This window comes from Dendropsophus ebraccatus, chromosome 1 (genome assembly GCF_027789765.1).
Source record: "Dendropsophus ebraccatus isolate aDenEbr1 chromosome 1, aDenEbr1.pat, whole genome shotgun sequence".
In the NCBI taxonomy this organism is placed as follows: Eukaryota; Metazoa; Chordata; class Amphibia; order Anura; family Hylidae; genus Dendropsophus; species Dendropsophus ebraccatus.
In genome coordinates, this window is record NC_091454.1 from 183002233 (window position 1) to 183027474 (window position 25242).

Sequence of the window (25242 nt, forward strand, 5' to 3'; positions counted from 1 at the left end):
CCCAAAGGGACTTCAAAAGTGTAAAAAAAAAAAAAGTTCAAAACACTAACACACTACCCCAAAACCCCTCCCCCAATAAAAGTCTAAATCACCCCCCTTTCCCATTATATAAATAAAACATATAAAAATGAATAGATAAACATATAATATACCATAGCGTGCGTAATTGTCCGATCTATTAAAATATAACAAGCGTCATTGCGACCGGTAAACGGCGTACACGAAAAGAGGGGAAAAAGTGCGCAGATTACCGATTTTATGTTACATTATATATTAAAAAAAATCAATAAAAAGTGATCAAAACGTCCGATCTTCACAAATATGGTATTAATAAAAACTAGAGATCATGGCGGAAAAAATGACACCCCATACAGCCCCATAGGTGAAAAAATAAAACCGTTATAAGCGTCACAATAGGCCCATTTTATTAATATTTAATTGCCAAAAAAAAGGATTTCATAAAAAAAAATATATATAACATTAGAGAATCTGCGTAACCTGCATATGGTTGTGTTCGGACAGACCTACAGAATAATAGTGTCATGTCGCTGTTACCATATAGTGCATTACGTAGACACAGGAACTCCCCAAACGTTACCATATTGCATTCTTTCTTACGATTTCACCTATTTATATCTTCATAAATAATATATTTGGAATTCCATCATACATGTTATGGTAAAATGAATGACGCCATTACAAAGTACAACTATTCCTGTAAAAAACAAGCACTTACATGGCTTGTAGATAGACAACTGAGAGTGCTAGAGCTCTTAGAAGGGGAGGAGGGAAAAACGAAAGCACTAAGATCAAAATTTGCGCGGTCCACTGGGTCATTTTGGGCCTGGTCCTCAAAGGGTTAAAATAAACTAAAATCAACATTTACTTTGTAAAATTTATTGTATTCATGACAATAGCAATAAAGTTAATGCGCGTGTAGCAAATTACGTCTTTTTTTTTTTTACACATTTCACGAAAATTCTCAAAAACTTGAGCCAATCTGGCAAAACTGATGACATATTCAGAATCAGCACCCCAAAGTTACCCTAAATTCGTTGAAATATCTTTGGCCCCAAAAATGCTGTTGACCTGTGTAATCTTTCTGTGTAAATGAACCCTAATAGTACCCTAAATTCAATTGATTTTTCAATTAAGCCACACCCAAAGGCCAATTAGTAGCACAAACTAGAATAATGTACCAACAGCCGTCATTGCACTAAGGGAAGGCCAGACAGCTGAATGAGGTCAGTATTTTTACAAAACAATGGACGTCATTTTAATCGGAGCTGAAAAAACGTTGTGTGAACATAGCCCTAATCATGTCAGTCTTTCCTTCTTTATAAAGTGAAGGTACCATTACTTAAAGCATTTTTTGTTTACATTACTCTCTTGATGCTGGCGCAGAGATCACTGTGCCGACAAGGTAATGTAATGGGGCTTTAGGCTTTGTTCACACTATGTAAAAACAATGGCCAATGTTTTAAAAATAATGGCCATTGTTTGCACAACAGCAGCTGTTGTTATGAAACACGGGCGTTGTTTTTACATTGTGTGAACATAGTCTCAAACTTACTTCCTGCCTTTAGCCCAAAAACCATAAATGTCCGATAGATATAGATTCTACCATAGATTAGCTGGTTAACTAGCTGAGCAACTGTGGACCAACCAGTGAGCCTTCCAAGGATCACGAGTATAGAGGCCAAATGTCCCAAGGAGTGAATAAAAATGCAGGGCTGCATCTACCATGAGGCAAGAGAAGTATCTCACCTCATACACAAGATTGCAGAGTCCCTGAGGCGCAGATTGTTCCAAGGAGTGGCCATAGTTCAAACTCTTTAGCATCTTTGACTTTATGACCTGCAAATGCCGGCTGGGGCCAGATGTGGAATGCAAGGCAGTGAGGGCTGGGAATGCTGTGATTAATTGGTAACTCTATGTCTATTGAACAGAAGTATATAGTACACTTTACTGTTACGGATTCTGTTGGATTACGAGCATAATCAATTTCGGGAATGTGCTTTTAATCCAGATCACTCATATATCAATGCAAATTTTTCCATAAGAAATAACTGACATGCAAAGATTTGTTCCACAACCCCCCCAAAAAAAGGTAAATAAGGCATTCTGTATCAATAAACAACACTGTCTGAGTAAGAAGGGGTTAATCAGTTAACTCTCCCTCCACACACAACTCCCCAGGTGGCTGAAAACATTCTGGTGCTGGTACCTGCTGGTGCTAGTGTCAGCTGCTTGGAGCAGCTATCAGTGAAGGGGTTATTTGAGGAGTCAGAGGGAAGCAGCAGTCATACACCATCCAACACCACATGAAGGCAAGATGGCGGCCACAATAAGTGGTAGCGGCGGGAGATGTCCGGACAAGGCTCTGGGGAGTTGAAGCCCTTAATGCTTGGGTTTAGGGATGGTCCGAACCTGCGAACCTCGGCAGGTTTATATGAACCCGAACCTCGGCAGGTTCAGACCATCCTTACGTGGGTTATATCTGTGCATGCAGGATCTAGGCTGCCTAAACTCCAGAGTAGGAGGGCGTCACAGTCCTCCGGTGGCGGGAGAGGAAATAGGGCTGAGTTACTCGCTTCCACAGGGGTATCTCTGCCGTTCAACAGGGTCCCTAATGCAGACGGGCATCAGAGGGGAGACAGAAGATGCCCGCTCACAGGCAGAGTTAATCAGGTAGCAGTGGTTTATAATGAAAGTGCTTTCTGCTCAGTACAGTATAGGGATAGGGACATGGGGGTTTGTTTTCTTTTATTATTTTGTCCTGCAAAACACTCTCAGACCAAGTCACTTGTAATCCAAGGTTTCCCTGTACTGTTATACACTGTAGTAAATCTGCAAACATATCTTTCTTATTCATTTTTTTTTTTTAGGCTACGTTAGGAGGCTGTAAAACAGCGGCCGTTGCTTGCAGTGTCAAATAACAGCCGCTTTTGAACGTGCTAAGGCCCACTGTAAACTTCCAGCCGTATGGGTGTGTCTGGAAGTCCATTAACCATTGACTTTCATGCACACCAAGGCAGGCATGACATCCGCACAGTGTGTGAACTGTCAATCATTTGTGGCCACAAATAAACAACATATTTATTTGTATGGCGCCGTAACACAATGGTCGTTGTGTGCTACATAGTGTGCACAACAACAGCCGTTGTTCTATTGAAACCGATGTAAAAGAGTGCATGCTGAAAACTACGGCCGTAGTTTTCTCAATGATTTACATTGTGTGAATATAGCCTTATTTTGCATCAGTACGAAAGCTAGAATCAGCCCTGGTGGCGGTGCACATGCTCAGCTATCCATCCATTTACTCCAACCCAACTCTAGGGGAATTCTTTGTTGCCTATAGCAACCAATCAGAGCTCAGCTTTCATTTTTCAAAGGCATTTTTAAAACTGAAAGCTGGAATCTGATTGGTTGTTTTGGGCACCCGCTCCACTGGAGGGATAAATCTTCCCCTATGTGTTTACTCCAGTATCAGGATCTTCCCTACTTTTTGGACATCATATGGGGGGAGATTTATCAAAGGGTGTAAAATATAGACTGGTGTAAACTGCCCACAGCAACCAATCACAGCTCAGTTTTCATTTTTACCAGAGCTAAAAGCTGAGCTGTGATTGGTGTAAACTACCCACAGCAACCAATCACACCTCAGCTTTCATATTACCAGAGCTAAAAGCTGAGCTGTGATTGGTTGCTGGGGGCAATTTACACCAGTCTAGGGGGGAGATTTATCAAACATGGTGTAAAGTGAAACTGGCTCAGTTGCCCCTAGCAACCAATCAGATTCCACCTTTTATTCCTCACAGACTCTTTGGAAAATGAAAGGTGGAATCTGATTGGTTGCTAGGGGCAACTGAGCCAGTTTCACTTTACACCATGTTTGATAAATCTCCCGCTATATTTTTAACTAGTGATGAGCGAATAGTGAAATATTCGAACATTCAATATTCGTACAAATATCTCCCGAATATTTGAATATTCGATCGAATATTCGATCCCATTAAAGTCTATGGGAACAAGTATTGAAATTATTGAAAAACATCTATTCGACCACTTGGATGTAAAAAACGGAAGCTGGGGGATTTGAACGCTTATCGAATATTTATCGAATATTCTGCGAACAATTCGATAATATTCGATAGATCGAATGCCTTACAGTATTCGCTCATCACTATTTTTAACCATTTGATAAATCTCGCCCCACCGCTTTTAACCCTTTGTACATATATGCAATAACCACACCTACTTAAAAAAAATTGCTGGTGTCATGGCTGATCCACAATGGTGACTCTAATCCGTCCCTTTACTATTCACACCCTGACACTGCAGATTTTATTCCTGTCGTCACCAATATCTGCATAATCATCATCACAGCCCTGGTAGAAGCCATTTAAATATCTAATCTTATTACAAAGTCTAATGAATGGTTAATCCCTTTAAGCAGAATGGAGATTGTATCTAGAAAATTATCTCCTTGGTAGAGAAATAAAAAAAATAAAAATTCAGGTTCCACCGAGATTTGAACTCGGATCGCTGGATTCAGAGTCCAGAGTGCTAACCATTACACCATGGAACCGGTTAAAGCACTTCGCGTATATTTCCTGTGAAGACCCGGCACAATCCTGCCCTCACACTGCGCTGACGGCTCCTATACACTACACGGCTTCTCTCATCTATTTGCCTTTGTGAGGACACGACACATGTAGTAGGGCGCAGCAGCTTGTGTGGTGAGCGCTGCCCGCAGTGTCATAGCACACTGCCCACACCCCGCCATACTGCAACACCCTCCCGCAGAACAAAGCGCCGCCATTTTGCCCCTCTTGCAGCTCTCTGTCTTACGGCCGCCGTGACCGCTTTAAGTGATTCCATTTACACAATAAAGGTTTAAATAGACTGATAATAATGGATTAAAGAGGCAAAAAGAAACGTTGTAAGAAAAAGAACCTAAAATGACGCCTCAGGCTTGGGTGTACCAAGATGGCGTCGCTTCGCTCTATTGAACCCGGAAGTGCTGCATCCCTGCTTCCGGTTGGGACTGGGCGGAAGCGTTGTTCCTGTTTCAGGGAGGGGTTCGGTCACAGCCGGGCTTCCTGGAGATTTGTCGGTTGTTGCCGATAGCTGCAGATCCGGAGCACTACAAGAAGCGCCAGCATGGGAACCCGGGACGACGAATACGACTATCTGTTCAAAGGTAGAGGCGGCGGGCAACCGTGAGGGGAGGCGGAGGGATAATGGCGGAGGAGAAGGGGAGCAGAGGACGGATTCCTGGCGGCGGGGAGAGGAGGGCGACGAGGGGGCTGTGGATGGAGGGGGAAGGAGGGGCACCTGTCACCGCACAGAATACGGGGGGCGGATTGCGTCAGGGCGAGGGGGGATGGAGACGGTGCGGGCCACCGGGGGACAACCGCAGCCGGGGGTCATGTGACCACTCTATATGTCATATACAGGGTGCCGGGCGTATCATATATGTAGATGACTTATACAGTGTGCCGGCTGTGTGATAGAAGTAGATGACATATACAGGGTGCCGGGTGTGTGATAGAAGTAGATGACATATACAGGGTGCCGGGTGTGTGATAGAAGTAGATGACATATACAGGGTCCCGGGTGTGTGATAGAAGTGATGACATATACAGTGTCCCGGGTGTGTGATAGAAGTAGATGACATATAGATGGATGTAGCTGAGTGTGTCACCTGGCCCATCTCATTGTCAGCCCTGCCATACCTGGTGGTGAGAGGAGCAGGTATATGACAGGGTGAGCTCTGCTACATCCCCATACATCACACTGGCAGGGCTGTCTGTACACTGCAGCAGTAGGCCGCAGCTGTATGCAGGAAATCCTTCAGAGCTGCAGATGGCTGCATTGCTGCCTATTAACCCCGTGTGCATGCTGCATCCACATCTACACCGTGGATCAATCCCTTCTGATGTAGCCACCTAACTAAGCGTCTATTAACCTTTTCTCGCCTGGAGCGGTGGGCTGCATTACTGCATGGCATCCTGGACGTTGTAGTGCAGCAACATCAGGCCCGATTTAGGGCTGCTGTGGTCAGACGTCAACCCCTGGCATGCTGGAAGTTGTATATCAGTGACAGGCCAGTCTGTAGTTTGAGGCCTTTGTTTCTCCAGCTAAATCCATGGCTTGCTGGGTGCTGTAGTTCCACAACAGACACTGCTGTAGAGCAGTCGAATACAACCTGAGGGTGTGTTCACACCTACAGGATCTGCAGCAGATCCGCAGCAGATTTGATGGTGCAGATTTGATGCTGTGTTCAGTTATTTAAATGAAATCTGCTGCGGATCCGCAGCAAAAAATAAGCTGTGGATCCGGTAAGTGTGAACGTACCCTGAGGCTTTCTAGCTGCGGTCAGACTACAACCCACAGCATGCTGGAGCTGTGCCCGGCCCGTTCCCAATAGGCAACCTTTGGCGCTCTAGTTGTGGCGAGCCACAACCTACAGCATGCTGGGAGCTGTAGTTTGGCCCGACATACTAGTGCTCCCTGTAAGGGCCTGTATATAATGCAACAGGACTGGGGAACCTTGGCTCTTCAGCTGTTGCAAAACTACAACTCCCATCATGCCTGGACAGCCAAAGGCTGTCCAGGCATGATGGGAGTTGTAGTTTTGCAACAGCTGGAGAGCCAAGGTTCCCTACCCCTGCAGTAGACAGGCGTCATGTATCAGGCTGCGCTCTCACTTCCTATGACAGATAACACCTAGGGGGTGACCTTACAGTGTCGCTTCCTCTCTGCCCGTGTCTTTTTGGTCACTTTTTCTGGGCTATGTTTTCCCTCACTCGTCCACAATGCCACTTCCTGTTTTGTGAATTGGGAGATTCCTTTTTCTGTTTCCTAAAAAAAAAAAAAAAATTTGAATAATAGCTGATGGCCAGAACTGGATTGGCAGTGACCATTCCTTCTCCAGAATGAATGGATGAACTTTTTTTTCTCCATAGAAAAACCTAAATCTCTAACTTAATAGATAATGCTTCCCATTCCGTCACTGGAATATATAGGAAGGGGTAGGAGTGATTGTGGCATGTCAGCACTTCTTATATCGAAATTGCCCCCCCCCCCCCATCATTTTCCTAAGAGAGCAGAGACTTTGGTGTCAGCTATGGCGGCCAGGCCTGTTACCAGGCAGCCGTATCGGTAATATTGTCCGGCATTGCACGATTATTCGTTTGGGTAGTGTTCTCCAGCTTTTGCAAAACTCCAACTTCCGTCATGCCTGTGGCTGTCAGGGCATGATGGGAATTGTAGTTTTGCAACACCTGGAAAGCCCCCAGATTGGGCAACGTGGCATTAGGGAGTGTGAATGACTCCTCAATGAGTAAGTATCATAAGAGATTCCGATTTCTGATAACTTAATAGTCTCCTTGACTCAGTCTTTACCCTCCTTGTTTCCTAACTCTACATATGTGTATTAATGTAGCCTATTGTTCCCTGTTGTCAGCCATATTGTGTTCTTCAGTAGGATAACAAAACATGATCACTACTTTATCTCCACAATGTATCTATCTATCTATCTATCTATCTATCTATCTATCTATCTATCTATCTATCTATCTAGTGCTTCTTTGAAAACTTACTATGATATGATGTCTTACCTGTGATTTAAAGGAACCCTGAAGCCTATGACTCATGTATGACATAGGTGTCCAAAGGTTCTCCACACTGGGATGACGTATTGATCATTCTTCTGGACTTCCTTATTATACTCTCCCCATAGAAGAACACTGCATTCCTCCTCTGCTCCAGTGTAAAATGGCTGATAACAGGGGAGAATAGAATGTGCTGATAAATGCCATTAGTCCTAGTGTCCTTTCTCTACCTGGTTAGTGTCCACCCCCCCAGGGTCAGAGCTGCGTTGTGTCGTGGTTCACTAATCCGGGACCTTGGTCTGCGAGGACTTTGAGCCTTGTAGTGTTCAGGGTCAGTAGTGGAGTCAGGAATGTTGGGTGGAGTGTGGGGGGTGAGCACAGACTTGTACAAGACTCCTACTTCTTATTACAGTGCACTTCTCCAGACTCTATAGATGACCCGCAGTCTGGTAAATTTCTGCAGTGCATTAAGATGGTCAGACATAAACTTTTTATGGAACATAAGTTGGGCCTAGTAAATAGTCCTATACTGATATAGTGATACTGATAGGATGCAAGATGGGGCCACACATGACCTATAGGATGATAAAGCCTATGTTTCAGTGCTGTTTTCAGTAAAATGACGCCTATCGCAATGAAACTGCAACGTGTGAACATAGCCATGGAGGGATAATACACAGGTGATGGATACCTGGAGATATCACTTGTCAGTCACCTATAAAGTCTGATCTATCTCAGGGGCCCTTTATATTTACTCTCATCTATCAGTGTAGCTGGGTTTTGGCGTGTTGCTCCCTTTCTGCTGCACTTTGCATATCTTGGTTGTGCACTGCACGCCTGAGTAACATCTTGTTTCCATATTTATGTTTCTCATAAGCTGTTTCTTTATTTTATTTTATAATCTAAGTCATCAATCTACGAGTGTTTGTTTGTTCACATTTAAAGGGAACCGGTCATCAGTTCAATACTGCTCAAAAAATGAGCATAAAACAGACTGGTTCCCTTATTACAGTAACGTCCCAGTTAAATGGGGATCAAGAGTTGTGGGGGCTTGTTCCCTCCCGCTGGCGTTGATTGATCTCTTCCAATGTGGTTATAGGGGAGATCTATCAATGATGTCTGTGCCACCGGGGACCACCCCATTACCTGCAGCCACATTCCCAGACAGAGACATAACTATGATTCCTGTGATACGCCGCAGTGTTTAACAGTGAATCATACACCATTGTAATAAGTGAGTCTGGGCCTGTTTCATGCTGTCCATGGTGAGAGTAGCAGGCCACACATGGATCTATATGATAACCAGACGCTTGGTGACTGCTCTTCTGGGTGCTATATTGGGGGCCTGATTACTAGTCACTTAACTTTACTAGAAGTTGAAACCAGGGGTATTTGGGAAGGATTCCCTCCTCCTCTGCAATTGTGGAGCATCATTTCTCAGTTATTCCTTAAATATGAATAAATTGACAATTAGGTCTTACCAGTTTCTTACATTTCCAAGTGGGATTACAGAGGAACGTCATAAATACACGAAGACTTGTTATTTCATAGAGAATAAAAGTATAAAACGGGGGTCAATCTTGCCACCCTCCAGCTGTTGCAAAACTACAATTCCTGTCATACCTCTTAAGCTGTCCAGGTATGTTGGGAGTTGTAGTTTTGCAACAGCCAGAGGGCCGCAAGTCTGACACCTGTAGTATGAAACCTGTCGGGAGAGCTGACAGGTCCACTTTAATAAAGGTATAGGTGTATTTAAGAGAAGTGATGGGTTTTACGCCCCCCTTTGTGTGACTAGAGCCCTGGGCTTCTAGTAGCCACCCTGCACCCTTCAGTGTGGGTGTCATCACACAGTCACCAAAGTGATTCACACAACACGCCCTGTGAGATCACCCGAGTCTTTAGTGCACGGTACGTTGCATCACATGCTGGCCTCAGGATGAAGAGTTCACTGCATGCTTTATAGGTTTACACCTGTGAAACCCCAAAGGTGGAGTCTGTCAGGGTAGCTGTCCTTCTGGATGGCAGCTATTTTTTTCTGTGTTGCGGTCACCATCATTGTGCACCTTCTTGTTTGGGGGATCTCCGTACACCTTTCTTTGTTTGGTGGATCTCCGTACACCTTTCTTTGTTTGGTGGATCTCCGCACACTTTTCGTTGTTTGGGGGATCTCCGTACACCTTTCTTGTCTGGGGGCTCCCCGCACACCTTTCTTGTTTGGGGGATCTCCTCACACCTTTGTCTGGGGGATCTCCGTACACCTTTCTTTGTTTGGGGGATCTCCGTACACCTTTCTTTGTTTGGGGGATCTCCGCACACCTTTCGTTGTTTGGGGGATCTCCGCACACCTTTCTTTGTTTGGGGGATCTCCGCACACCTTTCTTTGTTTGGGGGATCTCCGTACACCTTTGTCTGGGGGATCTCCGCACAGCTCGGTAATATGTTTACGTGTACATCACTCTCTAAACATGACTTCCTCCCATTCTTGAATGGAATGTCTGACTCTTGGCAGTTTCGGTGCTGTGTGCAGAGCGGGCAGTATGAGGAGATGCCCTGAGGGTCCTAGCACTTGTCTCCACCTGTCCCGGCCTGCTAGGATTTCTCTCCTGGTCCCTCTCCCCCCTGATCCTTCCTCCTTGGTCGCCCTGTAGGATTGACTTCTGACCTGTGATCAGTCCTTTTGAGGGGATCCGCCAGCACTAAAGCCTGCTGCTACTGCATACCTTTATGCTGAGTAGGTCCCGATTGGGGGAGGGGCATTGGAATGAAAATTCCTGACTAAATCTTCCCTGATGACCCAAAATATGCCGAGCTGCTTTTCTTCTCGGTTTCCTCCATTGCTCAGACTTGCTCTTCTGCACTCTCTTAGTACCTGCAGGTCCTGTGACTCCATCTGGATGGGGTTTATCCATACTGCGTTGGTGCTATGTAAAAACTGTCATTCATTTGACTGATATCTGCAACATAGTTATTAAAATGTCTCACAGATCATAATAAATGTCTTTAATATTGACAAGTTTTCTGAATCCGGCAGGGGCCGCACACCAAGTCTGACTTCTCTTTCTTTTGTTTTATACAATGGTAAATATGTCTCATACCTGGGACACGCCAACGCCACACCCCAGAACTTGTTGGTGTCCCTTCTGTTTGATCAGTATGTTAGACACACTTTTGCCAGTTCTGCATTTACAACGTGTAGGTGGATCTGGCGCTGTGTGTCAGCGGGAGTTATAGATGGCAGTGTTGGGTGCAGGTGTCGGCCAGGTAAAGGTTAAACACGGTTGTGTGTGCTGACATAGGCCTCTCCCTTTTCCTTCCTCAGTGAAGCATTCGGGCTTACTGAAGGGCAGGTCTCAGTCACACGTCACCTTGATAGCTTATTAGGTTAGTGTCCCAGGAGTAGGGAGACCTGTCGGACAAGTGCACCTGGGTGTATAGGACAAGTTATGATCATAATGCCATGATATGGTGGTGAGCAATACTGATTCACCATTGGATAAACTCTTCCCACCAGTGTGTTTCTTCAAGTCTTCTCTTAAAGGGAATCTGTGTGCTGTAATTGACATTGTGAACTGCTGACACTGTATGTTGGATATATGAATAATTCGTCCAGTGAACAATCATTTTGCATATGCATTTCAGTCTATATTGGCCATTACAGTCATTCAGATACGTCATACATGATCAAGGGCACCAGGCAAAAGACAAACAATATTTCTGGGAATATTCTTTCCCAAAGCAGTTGTTTTGGGCATGCTCTGTGACCTGTGCAGGGAGGAGAGGACCTATTGTTATTGGCTCTGTTCTGTCTTATCTATAGTTGGGCGTCCCCTTTCATTGTAATCTTGCCTGCAATAAGGAGGAGACTGCTGAGACAAGAGGAGACTGCTTTTCTCTATAGAACAGGAAGTGTCCACTTATTAGGCTTAGTAGCCAAACTGAAAATTGCAAGTTTCAGGAAGATATATTATTATTATTATTATTATTATTATTATTATTATTATTATTATTATTATTATTATTATTATTATTATTATTATTATTATTATTATTATTATTATTATTAATAATAATGCATAGTCAGATTTCTCAGTAGATGTGCTTAAAGGGCTTCTCTGGTCAAAATGGACTGATGAGCTATTCACGGGATGGAATATGTCGCCACTCAGGATAATGATTGGGGTGGGGGGGGGGAGGGTTGACCTGTAACCACAGCTCAGCTGAGCTGCACATTGTCATTGCTATACAGTGAATGCAGACAAACTTTTTGCAGCCCCTTTCACTGTGTAGTGCAAGTGCTGAAAAGCTGATTGGCCCAGGTGTTGTGGCTTTCCACCTGGAAAGCCCCTTTAAGATAAAAAGAAATGGATTTATAGGGGTAATCCATCTTAAAAAAAAAAGGGAAAAAATATAGCTCTGTAAATTACTTCTATTTAAAAATCTCAAATCTTCCAGTACTTATCAGCTGCTGCATGTCCTGCATGAAGTTCTGTATTCTTTCCAGCCTGACACAGTGCTCTCTGCTGCCACTTCTGTATAAACTGCTGACACTGTCCTGGTAAAGGACACATGGTACCTTTCATATATCCAGCTGTGCTTCCACAATGTAGAAAAATGCTAAATCCATAGAGAAAATGATAGCGGTATCAATATTTATTTATTTGGTGGCAAACATCTTTCTTGAGCTTCTGTCAACAGCATTTTGGGATACACTTTACCGCAGCCACATGGACCAAAGGAACTTCTAATTTAGAGATGACTCATTGGCTTCTATAGGAGAGTGTTGTGGACATGCTTAGTGACCAGTATATTTGAGTGCGCTTTTCTTTGCATTGATTTTTAAAATCTTTTTCCTGTCCCCACAGTGGTGCTGATTGGAGATTCTGGAGTCGGAAAAAGTAACTTGCTGTCTCGATTCACTCGTAATGAGTTTAATTTAGAGAGTAAAAGTACCATCGGGGTGGAGTTTGCCACAAGAAGCATCCAGGTGGATGGGAAAACAATCAAAGCTCAAATCTGGGACACAGCTGGACAGGAGCGATACCGTGCAATCACCTCAGCGTGAGTAATCTATAGACGACATTGGGTGGGGGGTATAAAATCAGGCTTCCTTCCTACACACAATGGGCCCCTAGCATTTTATATATTAAACAGGTGCTGTTCCTGTTGTATTAGGGCAGAACTTCTCATCCTATGACTGTATAGCTGTGGCAGAACTACAACTCCCATATAGTTTTGCAACTGCAGGACTGTCACAGGTTGTATAATGGCAAATGAATTGCACAGATGTGGGGTGGCGTATATTTCTTTATGGGGGCTGTTATATTACGTTTCTTCTTTAAAATACAGGCCAGCAGCTATCTTAGTGTATACAAAGTTTCTACTAGCTGGACCTAAGGCGATCACCTCGATTTGGGGTTTGTTATTGCTACCCTAAAGCTACTGGTTCTGATAGAAGGGCAGGGACAGAGTTTTGCATGCTGATTAGAGATGAGCGAACCTGGAGCATGCTTGAGTTCATCCGAATCCGAACTTTCGGCATTTGATTAGCGGTGGCTGCTGAAGTTTGATAAAGCCTTAAGGCTATGTGGAAAACATGGATATAGTCATTGGCTGTATCCATGTTTTCCAGGCAACCTTATCCAAGTTCAGCAGCCCCAGCTAATCAAATGCCGATCGTTCGGGTTCGGATGGACTCGAACCCGAACCCGGTTCGGTCATCTCTAATGCTGATATGTTTCTTCTTCAGCCGTATATCTGACATGTTGTATCTCTCAACAGATACTATCGAGGAGCTGTAGGTGCTTTGCTGGTGTATGATATTGCCAAGCACCTTACCTATGAGAATGTTGAAAGGTGGCTAAAGGAATTGAGGGACCACGCAGACAACAACATAGTCATTATGCTGGTGGGCAACAAGAGCGACTTGCGTCACCTGAGAGCTGTGCCCACCGATGAAGCCCGCGCCTTTGCAGGTCATTCTCATTTATCATTTCACTTGTCCTCTGGGGATATAGTAGCAGCTATATAGATTTGTATCTATTTGTCTATAGGATTTTGTATTTGAGTATCTGTATTTGTCAAAACCTGGATATATGGGTTCAATCACCTCAGAAGTTACGGTCTCTATTACTGAACTGCCCGTGTAGTACATTTCCCATGTCTGCAGAACCCACTGTAAGGATACACAGCATAACTTGCTTTTCACATGAATGTATTTATAGGCTTAGGCTCTGCAGCCAGGGTTTCCATGTAAATTGCTCAGTTTATTGTGTTAATGTCATGTGGCTTCACTTGCTTACTGACATACATGTGCTCATATACTTCTATGTGTAGCTTCACACAGAAGAGCTTTGTGTGGTGAATAGGACGTGGCGTTCATGCCCCCATTCCTATACCATCTTACAGTTTGTGTAGTTATAATATTCTGCATAAAGTAGGGAACGTTGAATTAAATTTTCTTGTTTTGCTCCTCCATTGCCGCTTGCAGTTAAATTTCAGCTCTGAAGCCCAAGGAATTGTGAATCCAATACTGTTTGCTGGCTCAGTGCCTCACCGAATCCCTGTTACTTGCATACTGGGTAGTGTAGTTTTTGCATAATGCAGAAAAAAAAACAACTTTCTTTAAGCTTGACCAGTATTTTTTATGACAACCAGGAGAATTGTGACTCTTGTAACTTGGGATCAGAATAGTGCTCAGGGTGGATGCCCCTTGTTTATAATGCAGATACGTTATAAGCACCAAGCTGCTACTACTAAACACTTTTATAGTAGGGTTTATAGTCAATGTGTGTAAAGGCCCTATTACACTAAACCATTATAGGCCTTACTTGGCCAATAATCGTTCAGTGCAATAGCGCCTGTTGAAAGATCACGATTTGAGCAGTGACTGTCTGCTGTGCGTTGCTCCGTGTAATAAGAGCGGAGGTAAAAGACCACCGCTGACAATCTGAGGATAGTTCCGGTGGCCCGTCCTGCTGCTCCTTGTTTGCAGTTTGTGTAATAGCACAGTCAGCAACTGGGGAACGAGGGAGAAGCGAGCGCTGAGCTGACACTTCTCCTTGAATATCGTGCTGTGTAATATGGCCTTAAGGGCCTTTAGAGATCGCTCAAGACTGTCTATAACTGGGAGCTGATCTCTGTGATCATTACTCATTTATAGAGCCATCACAAGGCTCAAATCTGTCTTGTGACCAGGCATCCTCATTACATTACTTGCTCATTTCTGGTCAGATAACTCGCCCTATAACATGGTGCAATATTGGCCTGTTTGGCTGCTTATCACCCCAGGTAATAGGACCTTTAGCTAGTGCACCCTAGACTTTAGCTCACCATTCAGAACTAATAAGTATCAGCCAAACTTGTTGATTCGGCCAGAACCTGTGATTGTCTAATATGGTGGCCTCTACAGCAGATATCGAGAGAGCGAACGGTCAGGTATGTTTTCAGCTTTATGGTCCTTTTTGTTTGGGAAATAAGCTGTTGCCAGAGGGAGATCCTACTCTTTAGCCTCTTAGTCTATAACAGGGGTCCCCAAACTTTTCACACAGGAGGCCAGTTCACTGTCCCTAAGACCATTGGAGGGCCGGACTATAAAAAAAACAAACTACAATCAAATCCCAGTGCAAAATGCCACAACCCCACATTCAACTCCCCCCCCCCCCCCCACCCCCCCCACTTCACCTTCACCCCCTCAAGCAGCACTCAAGCCAGTATGTGGGTTACCCCCTGTATGTAGGATCCCCTGCTGTGCCCCCATATAGTAATGTAGAGGTTTCCCAGCAGTAGCCGTCTGGGACAGGAAGACCTTGGATGAGTCTGGCATAGGTGAGATGCACAGTGGTAGCAAATGCTGCTTAGTATATAACCATAGGCGGTATATTACAGTGAAGATTTATTACAAGCAAAGGGTTTCGGCTCTGTAATAATATAATGTAATAATGTGTCCCTGCATTGTTCCTCATATAGTAATAATGCTCCCTGTTGTGCTCTCTATATAGTAATAATGTCCCCCATATACTTATATGTTGTCCCCCTGCAATGTCCCCCATATAGTAATAATGTCCCCCATAGTTATATTGTCCCCCATATAGTTATATTGTCCCCATATAGTTATAATGTCCCACTGCATTGCTACAAAAAAAAAATAATAATTATACTCACCTAATACTGTCTTCATCTCTCCTGGCCTCTTCTCTCCTCTTCAGCCGGTCAGTCGCAGGAGGGATACCCCAGCAGGTGCAGCAACGCCATCACTGCCCCTGCCGGAGGATCCCTCAGAGATAATTTCCAGGTTACATCCGGGAGGTTGGTGGTCCGTGCGGCGCCAAGAAGGCAGGCTGCAGGGAAGACATCTCACACTGCTCGGGGATCTGCGGTCCGTTGCACATTTCCTCCCCCTAAGGCCCCCCCCCCGTACCGCAGATCCCGTAGCAGTGTGAAATGTCTGCCCTGCCGCCTGCCTCCTTGGCGCCGCACGTCGCTGCACCTGCTGGGGGATCCCTCCGGCGACTGACCAGAGTGATTCCAAGTGCGTGAGGAGCCCGGCCCGCCCAGGGATGATGGCGGTGTAGATGTGGGGCAAGCGATGGCAGCGATGTGGAAGTGCGGCGGGGGCCAGATAAATAGCCTCGGAGGGCTGCATGCGGCCCGCGGGCCATAGTTTGGGGACCCCTGGTCTATAATAAAGCAAGAGAGTCTGATGTGATTGACAGCCAGGGAGGTATGCACGCTGCTTCACCATTTCCCCTGCTGTGTATCCGGAGTGACACCTGCTGCTATTAAAAACATGACATTTAAAAGGTTATTATAAATGACAGTACCTGTTATAATACTGAGTAGGTCATTGTAGTCTTACAAATCCTTGCAAATAGTGTCGCTTATTCCGCATTAGGCACTGTGCTATCGGTTTTGGAACCAGCATTTTGTCAGGTCACGCCTCTAACCTGATAAGATGACATTGAAAAGTTTCCTTACACCAACATAGAAGCCTTTAGTTCCTCTTTATTGCTAGTCTGGTCTGATTAAGCAGCCAGACAGGAAGAATATGCTATACCTTGTGCAACATGTGTAGTTATATGCCCCACAAATCCATCTGGTCTTCTATGGTTACATTTCCTCTGTATTAAGACACACATGCCTGCATAGGAGCTCATCATTGGTATAGGTTATATATAGGTTTGGATAGTTATAGGTTGCAGAAGGACAGATATCCAGTGGATCTGCACCCATTCCCTACCTCTGAACTATCTAGCTAGATGTGCACTGGCAAATAACTTTAAGGCGAAGTCCAGCTATGTAAAAACATTTTAAACAGCAGGGGCAGTGGGGAACATAACACTTTCCCAACTCGCCTCTCCAGAGCTGGATTGTTGCTTCAGGATCCCCCAGGCTCCGGGATCTTCTGTAGAGCCGCCATCACAGCCCCGTCGATGGACTGCCTTATTAATCAGTCAGTGACTAGGGAAGGATCTCGCTGTAGTCACTGGCTGAGTGCAGTCCATCAGCTGAAGTGCTGAAAGGAAAGCTGAGCTGTGATTGGTTGCTGTGGGCAGTTTGCACCAGTCTAAATTTTACACCCTTTGATAAATCTCCCCCTTAGGGTTTCCCTGCAGATCACTGCTGATCACTTAGGATCATAGCAGGGTCACTCTACTTAGTCGGTAACTACTTCTGTCAAGTGGAGAATTTGCAAAGCAGAGAACCCCTTTAAAGGGTACTCCAGCAAAAATAAATTCTTCCATATCAACTGGTGTCAAAAAAGTTATATACATTTGTTATTTACTTTTAATTAAAGTACTTATTAACTGCTGTGTGCCCTGCAGGAAGTGGTGGTGGTTTCTTTCCAGCCTGACACAGTGCTCTCTGCTGCCACCTATATCTGTGACAGGAACCGTTCCTGACATGGACAGAGGTGGCAGCAGAGAGCACTGTTTAGACTGGAAAGAATACACCACTTCCTGCAGGACATACAGCAGCTGATAAGTACTTTAAATAGAAGTAAATTACAAATGTGAATAACTTTCTGAAACCAGTTGATCTGAAGGAAAATAAATTTCACCCCTTTAATATAATGTTCAGACCTTCATCCTCTTGTTTGCGCAGCCTGCTAGTAGTGGTGTTATTTAGACATATTACATTGTCATGTATGTCCCTGTTATGCAGACACCGTGTGGTAGTGGTCAACAGTGTAGGCGGTATTATGGCAGGGTGGCTGTAATAATACAGTGTATTATGAAGTAAGCCTATATTCTCTTTTATAAGAAGGAAGCAGTGGTTTATATAAAGGCTGATATAAGGGAAGTTACTTAGTTTTCTGCTATTCATAGTTAATTAAAAGCCCAGTATCTGTTATGTCTTTCCTCCGTGGGATCTTGTATGATTTTTACTGGTAAGTAGCCAACAAATGCCTGGCAAGAAGTTGGCGTTAAAGCCGTGACCTAGGTAAGTGGAGAACACTCTGTATAGAACAATGCTGCAGCTGGTACTGACTGGTTTTTATAGTAATGCTAATGTTGATTACTTTATTTTTTTGCCTAGTGAGTGTCATTACTCATCTTTCACATAGATTTCTTTTATTTGTTTGGATTTTGTTATGTGCAGTGTTAGTTTAAAAGGGTTTTCTGTTTTTTTTTGTTTTTTTTTTCTTTTCTTTTTTTTTAATTTAATGGCTTATCCCCCAGGTAATCCGATTGGTGGGGGTACAACTCCGGCACCTTGACCAATCAGCAGTTTGCAAGGGCTGCGGTGCCCACTTACACAGTGAACAGAGCAGGCAGCTTATATTTTATAGTGGTCGAGTTTGGTTACTGCAGCTCAGCTCCATTTGAAGCGAATAAAAATTGAACTTCAGTAACCTAGCAGGACCACTGTAGTGTACAGTACTGTCAGACTGCTGATTAGAGGGGATGTTGGTCCTGAGGATAGGCTGTCAATGAAAATCCGAGAAAGACCCTTTACTGATATAGGAACATTTCCGTTTAGAACAGAAGCTCTTGGTGTCGTAATGGTGGTGGTGGTATTAAAGCGAATCTGTAGCTACATTCCACCCTCCAACGCCTGGTTCTGTCATATAGCCACCTTTAATTCAAGATCTGTCCTGGGGTCTCTTCGGCTGTTGGAGTAAGGGTCCATTTACACAGAAAGATTATCTGCCAAAGATTTGAAGCCAAAGCCAGGAACAGACTATAAACAGAGAACAGGTCATAAAGGAAAGACTGAGGTTTCTCCTTTTTAAATCCATTTCTGGCTTTGACTTCAAATCTTTGGCAGATAATCTGTCAGAAAATCTTTCTGTGTAAATGGACCCTTAAGGCCCTATTCCACGGAACTTTTTCGAACGATTATCGTTCATAAAATCGTTCAAATGACCGCTCGTTAACGATATTCTTTCTGTGGTATAGCTGTAAACGAGCAAACGACAACAGCGAAATCGTCGTTGAGTCGTTCACTATTTTTTTTCAACATGGCAAAAAAAAATTTGTTGGTCTTTCAACAATAATTCGCTAATCTTTTCGTTGAATAAAAAAATCTTTCAGTCGTTCTTGAAATGTCTACCGACATTTCCCCACGTTTTAAACGACCATGTAACGATGTAACGACCGCAAAAAAATCGTTACACTACAGATATCGTTCACGTTCCCACACGTATTATGTGTTATCGTTCGCCTTAAAAAACCGTTAAGTGCTCGTTAACAAGCGGTCGTTGGAGCGAGCCTATGAACGATAATCGTTCCGTGAAATAGGGCTATTACTCTCTTTAAAAAAAAATCATTTAATCTAGCAGCGCTGTGTGAAAGAGGCATGGCCTGGAGCACCTGTGCCCTTGGCCTGTGACACCTCTCCGTTCCTCCTCGTCATTAGGTGCAACCCTGGGTGGGTTTTCTCTTTTTTGGACCTGTCAGTTTTGCAGCTCGCTACAGCACATGTGCAGGATTTTGAAAGCCTTGAAGAGGAGAAATCCTGCTGAGGGCGTTCCTCATTACACAGAGAGACGTCTCAGACCTAGGGCATGGCACTGCTAGATTAAAAGACGTTTTTAGGAGAACAACATCAACAGCCAGACAGATCTTAGATTAATGCCTGCTATCTAATAGTAGCCGTGGGTTTGGGGAGGGGGGTGGCATATTGTAAGTACACATTTGTTTTAAAAGACCAAAAGGCTTATGTGACAAATTTGAAGTGGCTAGTTTAGTTGTCTTATAGTGTATATAATGTAAAGAAGTTGGTCCTTAGTGACAGACCTCCAGCACATGGCTGTATTATGGATCAATACAAATATAGTCTATAGCTTGCTAGGGGCCTATACAGAGGGGTCTATAATATAGGCCTGTAGAGATTCTGTGTACTGCCTGCTTTGAGCTGAGAACCTCACCTCTGTGGGGGACACAGTAGACCCCCACGTAGTGTAGTGCATTGTGTATTCTTGCAGGAAGTTTCTCCCAGCAGTAACGTCTGAACGAGGGGGTCACTATTGGGACTCTTCTTAATACTAAGGGATCTGCAGTCTGAAAGGGGGATTCCATAGTGACATCTGCTGAATTTAAAGCTGTCACTGTATACAAGATGGCATTTGGGCATCATCTCAGCAGTGTCTGGTGAACACTTTAGAACTGGCTGCAGTAATCTCTCCGTTTACATGAAGGAGACTGCCAGCAAGCGGTAATGTGCCTGCTGATGCATCAGACAGAAAGTGCTGATGGGAGGAAGCGTTACCCATCTCTTTACATTCGCTTAATGTAATGTGGCGCATAGTGTCATGCACCAGGAGATCAGGTTTTTGCACCCAGTGACCACTCGCATTATCTGTGCTGCTTGTTTTGTATAATTGCACCCAGTAAATAGCTGTGACATCATGTGGGGACTTTGTGTCCAAAACAGCTTTAATCTGCGTTTTGTCCACATGATTTATGATGGTGAGAGGCACCAAAACTTGTCACCAGGTGATGTATATGGAGCCCTCCTGCACTAGTGCATTGGTAACGCTCCCCCAGATCTCTAGTCTGTACACTTTGCTGGTTATTACAGTAGGAAACATGTACTGATGTAGTTGCTGAAGCATCCGGCTTAATGTCACTTTCTATCTCTTGTTACAGAAAAGAATGGTTTGTCTTTCATTGAGACTTCAGCCCTGGACTCTACAAATGTGGAGGCTGCTTTCCAGACTATCCTGACAGGTGAGGCATAACTACAGGGGCTAATACCATGAGTGTCTTTCCATGCATTGAAAAAACTACATTTCTGTAGCGTTAACCTATTCCTCCTCCTTTCTTCCTGTGAGGGTCACTTGGGGGTGGATGTGCAGGTTTGAGGCACTCAGACCTTTCATGGTTTCATTGTAGGACATGAATTGTTAATGTACTAAGAAGTTTCCAAGGTCATAAGATAGTGAGGACAATGTACACATTGCTGGCGTCACACTGTATAGGTGACATACTAGCTTTGCTGTATGTGGTTTTTATCATTCCTTCATAAATCCTATAGTAATACATTCCACTCAGGTGTACCAAAGGCGGCTTTGTTTTAGTAATTTATATATCTTTTCTGGATAAATGTCTTTAGAATATACTGTACAAATGGGCACCTAAAAGAGCAGCACAGAACGGCCAGTGGGTCTGATTCTTCCTGGTTGTAGAAGCTTTGGATGCTATTCTCCTGGGAGATGTCATAGCCTTACTGAACTTTTGTGTCAGGCTCAGAACCACATCACTAGCAGTTTATTCGAGGCCAAGAACCATATCACTGGCACTCTGCTCAGGATCATATAACAAGCACTTGGCACCACAGTCTGCTCTGTAGAAAGAGACGTCATACAGCACAGTATCATTGGTGCTTGAAAGGTTTTTCCCTATGAATACTTGTTTCCTATCTACAGGATAGGGGAGAAGTATGAGATTGCAGGGGGGAGTCTAACCTCCTTGCCCACTGGGGTTCTTTGTACGGGCTCCCTGGCTTTTTTGTTTTTAATAGAGCCAAGGGTTAACTCTGTAACTGCAGCTCCATTCATTCTCGATGCAGCCACCGGAGAGAGCAGACTGCTGTTCTCCACTCTCTCTGGCAGCTCTATAAGTAATTAAAGGGGTATTCCAGCCAAAAGCTATAATAAAGCATTGTATTGCCCCTGAAAAGTTATATAAATGCTCAATAGACATTAATCACGGCTTCTGCATGTTTAGTGGTTTTTTTTCTGCACTAACCAGCACAGGAAGTCTTGTAGTTCTTGGTAAATCTGTCGTCACGTCACACTATGTGGGAGTTATCTTGGGGCCGTGACGTAGCTTCTGCGATATAGGGCTGAGCCTGAAGCTGGGGGCGTGTAGCTGCTCCCCGCCCACTTCCCGTCTCACATACTTATACACATGGTAGAGAAGAGGGAGGGCTGTGACGTCACGGCCCCACTCTCTAATGCCTGTGCCACCCCCCATACCCCGCCTCTAGCTACCTCGCTGTAATGGTCTGCAGGAGCATGGCTCACCCTGCTGTCCCGATACTGTGGGCTGTGCACAGCATCCTGGAGGTACGGTGACTGTACATATAATGACAGCTTAGGCAGAGGGAGCCCCGGAGGTGGGGGCAGATGCAGGCTGTGTGGCGGCTGCAGAATGAGGAGCCAGGGGCTGTGTGTGGAGGTGCCGGCTGTGCGGGGGCTGCTCTATTGTGTGTAGTATTATGATCACCAGTGTAAGCACATAGAGGGAGGAAGAGTCGCAGGGATGATGATGATTTACATGTCACTTCATCCCCGCAACATCCTCCTGCTGGAACTGTCATCATCTGTGCAGCGCCGTACAGCCTTCACCTCCAGGACGTACGGCTTGGCGGGAACAAGAGTGAGAGAACAGGATGATGTGACGTGACTCATCATCATTATCCTGGGGACTCCTTCTCCCACTCTGCTTACACTGGAGATCATTATACTACAGACAACAGGGCAGCTGCCACACAGCCCGCACTTCCGGGCTGCCTTTGACTGCTCACACCAACTGATAACCCCGGAGCTTATCAGTCTAACAGCCCCGTACAGCCCCCACCTCCAGACCCCCTATGCAGAAGCTGTCATCAAGTCTCCACACAGGCTCAGTGGCTGGGACAGGAGGGAGAGCATCGGGATCAGCTTACAGGCTGTAAATCACTGCCCAGGACAGGTACACGGGGGAGGAGGGAACAGGGGCGCCCCTTACACTACCAACAACACAAGGATGAGGAGGTCTATTACTGACTACATGGCCATATGCACACACTATACTGTATACAAGCTGTAGGGTATGTACATATGGCCATATAGCCCTCTATTCTACTGTATAGATAGTTTTCTGTGTGTAATAAAAGAATGTGCTATCTATACAGTAGAATAGAGAGCTATATGGCCATATGCACACACACTACAGCTTGTATACACTATATACAACCTGTAGTGTGTGTGCATATAGCTCTCTATTCTACTATATAGATAGCACATTCTTTTATTACACACAGAAAACTATGTACTGTTTACATCCTGTAGTTTCAGACCAATCTACAGTATAAGAGACCTCTGGTCTGCATATGATTAGTGTGCTATATACTGTATACAATATATAGCACACTAATGATATACAGAACAGAGGTCTCGTATACTGTAGATTCGTCTGAAACTGAAACTACAGGCTGTATACAGTATATAGCACATATAGCACACATCATATACATGGTAGATTGTGTTAGAGCTTTCCTTCCTAACAGGTTAGCTGTCAGAAAACTGTCAGGAAAGGGTCAATTACTGTGCACACAGGATGGGGGAGGGCCACAGATCAAGGGAGGCAGGGAGGTAATCCCAACTAGGGATAGAGGGCGGAGAATGGGCGGTGATTGAGGTGGGAGGGAGACATGTGAGGCATGCTGGGAGTTGTAGGCACTGATGAGAATTCAGACAGGATGTAGAAGCAGCAGTCAGCTAGATGATATCAGGGTGTGGGGGGCGCTGACAGCAGCCAGAGCAGGAATAAACTGTACAGAAAGGAAGCCACTACTGATTCCTCGCTCTGAGTATAGGTTTTATTTTTTAGGGGGGTGGGTGGAATTCTTCTTTAATGGAGCCGAGTCACCAATAGAGAAATCCCCAGGGGGCGCGGAAGTTGGACTCCCCCCGGCAATCTCATACTTGTCTCCTATCCTGTGGATAGGGGACAAATATTTTTAAATCGGAAAAACACTTTAAATGGGTTGTCCAGGATTAGGAAAAGAAGAGCTACTTTCTGTCCCCTGGTTCTGTGTGCTGTTGCATTTCACCCCCTTTCATTTCAGTGAAACTGAGCTGCAAAACAGCACCCAAACTGAGGACAAGAGTGGCACTGTTTCTGGAAGAGAGCAACCATATTTTTCTTAGCTTGTATACCCTCTTTAAGAACTTCAGGCTCAACTTGTTTCTCCATAAGCATGCATGCTCGGATCAGCTTTTATATGAGAAGTTTATGCTATGACGTGTCCTGTACCCTTATTTATCCTCTTTATCATGTCCTGTAACCTTATTTATCCTCTTTATCATGTCCTGTAACCTTATTTATCCTCTTTATCATGTCCTGTACCCTGTGGGTGGCCGTTTCCTCCATCCTCAATTGTCTCCATTTTGTTTTTCAGAGATTTACCGCATTGTGTCCCAGAAGCAGATGTCTGACAGACGTGAGAATGACATGTCGCCCAGTAACAACGTAGTTCCCATACATGTCCCACCCACCACTGAAAATAAACCAAAGATGCAATGCTGTCAGAACATATAACGGCTGCTGCCTGACCCATGCCAGGCTTCGAATCCCTGTGTCCAGCTCTGGAGGGGTCAGGTTCTGTACCTGTCCGGTCCTAGAGGTGCCAGGCTCTGTATATTCCCCACGTCCTGCACTGGACTTTGGAATTCTTTTTTTTTTTTTCTTTATTATTTTTTTTTTGTTAATATATTTTTTGAGTGTATGTGTGTAAGAACTTTAATTTTACTATTCCATCTGGATTTTTACATGTCTTAAATTCTTATGATTTTCCAACTTCCTATATTAAAGAAACAATCTAATTCTTTCTCTTTTTCTCTCCTTCCCTTTGCTCTGCCTTCTTCCTCCTTTCTTCTCTAAAGATAAGATGATTCCAGGTCTGCCCTAACCCCTTCCCCTTCCTCCTCTCCCTCTCCACTCAGAGATGTCTGTATAATATATGAAATAAAAGCATGTTGTCTGCTGGAGGCATATTCTCCTCATACCTTGTGACTCAACAGATCTTTTTTCTGTTTATGGGTTGTTTTTCTCACTCTAATCTAGTAATAGGTAATGTCACTTGTATGTCACTCATTGCTAGAACCGCTGTTTTGATCTATAGAAACTACATGGAAAAAAACAGGTGTGATGTGTAATAAAGTGTTTATACTGTTAAACCTTACGTCATGTTTTTCTCTTCACGCTCTGCTTTTCCTGCACCTTTCTTTCTGCAGATATTCGGGATAGGAGATCCTTTGGTTCTGGGTGTATTTTACTGGTGTGCGGTGAGACAATCCCTTCTGTCCAGAGAGCGTTCCCTGATAGTAAACTGATCGCTCTGTGTCCTGTCGCTGGGGAACAGATGCAGTCTGTCAGGGAACTCGCCAATAACTGCTCCGTCACCTTAC

General features: G+C 44.4%; 1 protein-coding gene and 1 non-coding gene across 2 annotated transcripts; one reads left to right on the top strand and one right to left on the bottom strand.

Annotated features, from left to right (window-relative positions):
- Positions 1-4519: 4519 nt before the first annotated feature.
- TRNAQ-CUG (transfer RNA glutamine (anticodon CUG)) lies at positions 4520-4591 on the bottom strand. Its single transcript has one exon. It is a non-coding gene; the product is annotated as a tRNA-Gln (tRNA).
- A 448-nt stretch (positions 4592-5039) lies between these two features.
- Positions 5040-25011, top strand: RAB11A (RAB11A, member RAS oncogene family). Its single transcript, XM_069985829.1, has 5 exons — positions 5040-5206; positions 12485-12680; positions 13401-13594; positions 20714-20794; positions 24234-25011. The coding sequence occupies exons 1-5, from the start codon at positions 5167-5169 to the stop codon at positions 24371-24373; spliced, it is 651 nt and encodes a 216-aa protein (XP_069841930.1). The 5' UTR covers positions 5040-5166; the 3' UTR covers positions 24374-25011.
- Positions 25012-25242: the final 231 nt, after the last annotated feature.

Bases quoted from the DNA above. Each gene is read 5' to 3' on its own strand.
- RAB11A (XM_069985829.1), top strand. From the start codon at position 5,167: ATGGGAACCCGGGACGACGAATACGACTATCTGTTCAAAG. The intron at 5,207-12,484 runs GTAGAGGCGGCG...CTGTCCCCACAG, and splicing joins ATACGACTATCTGTTCAAAG to TGGTGCTGATTGGAGATTCT. The intron at 13,595-20,713 runs GTCATTCTCATT...CTCTTGTTACAG, and splicing joins TGAAGCCCGCGCCTTTGCAG to AAAAGAATGGTTTGTCTTTC.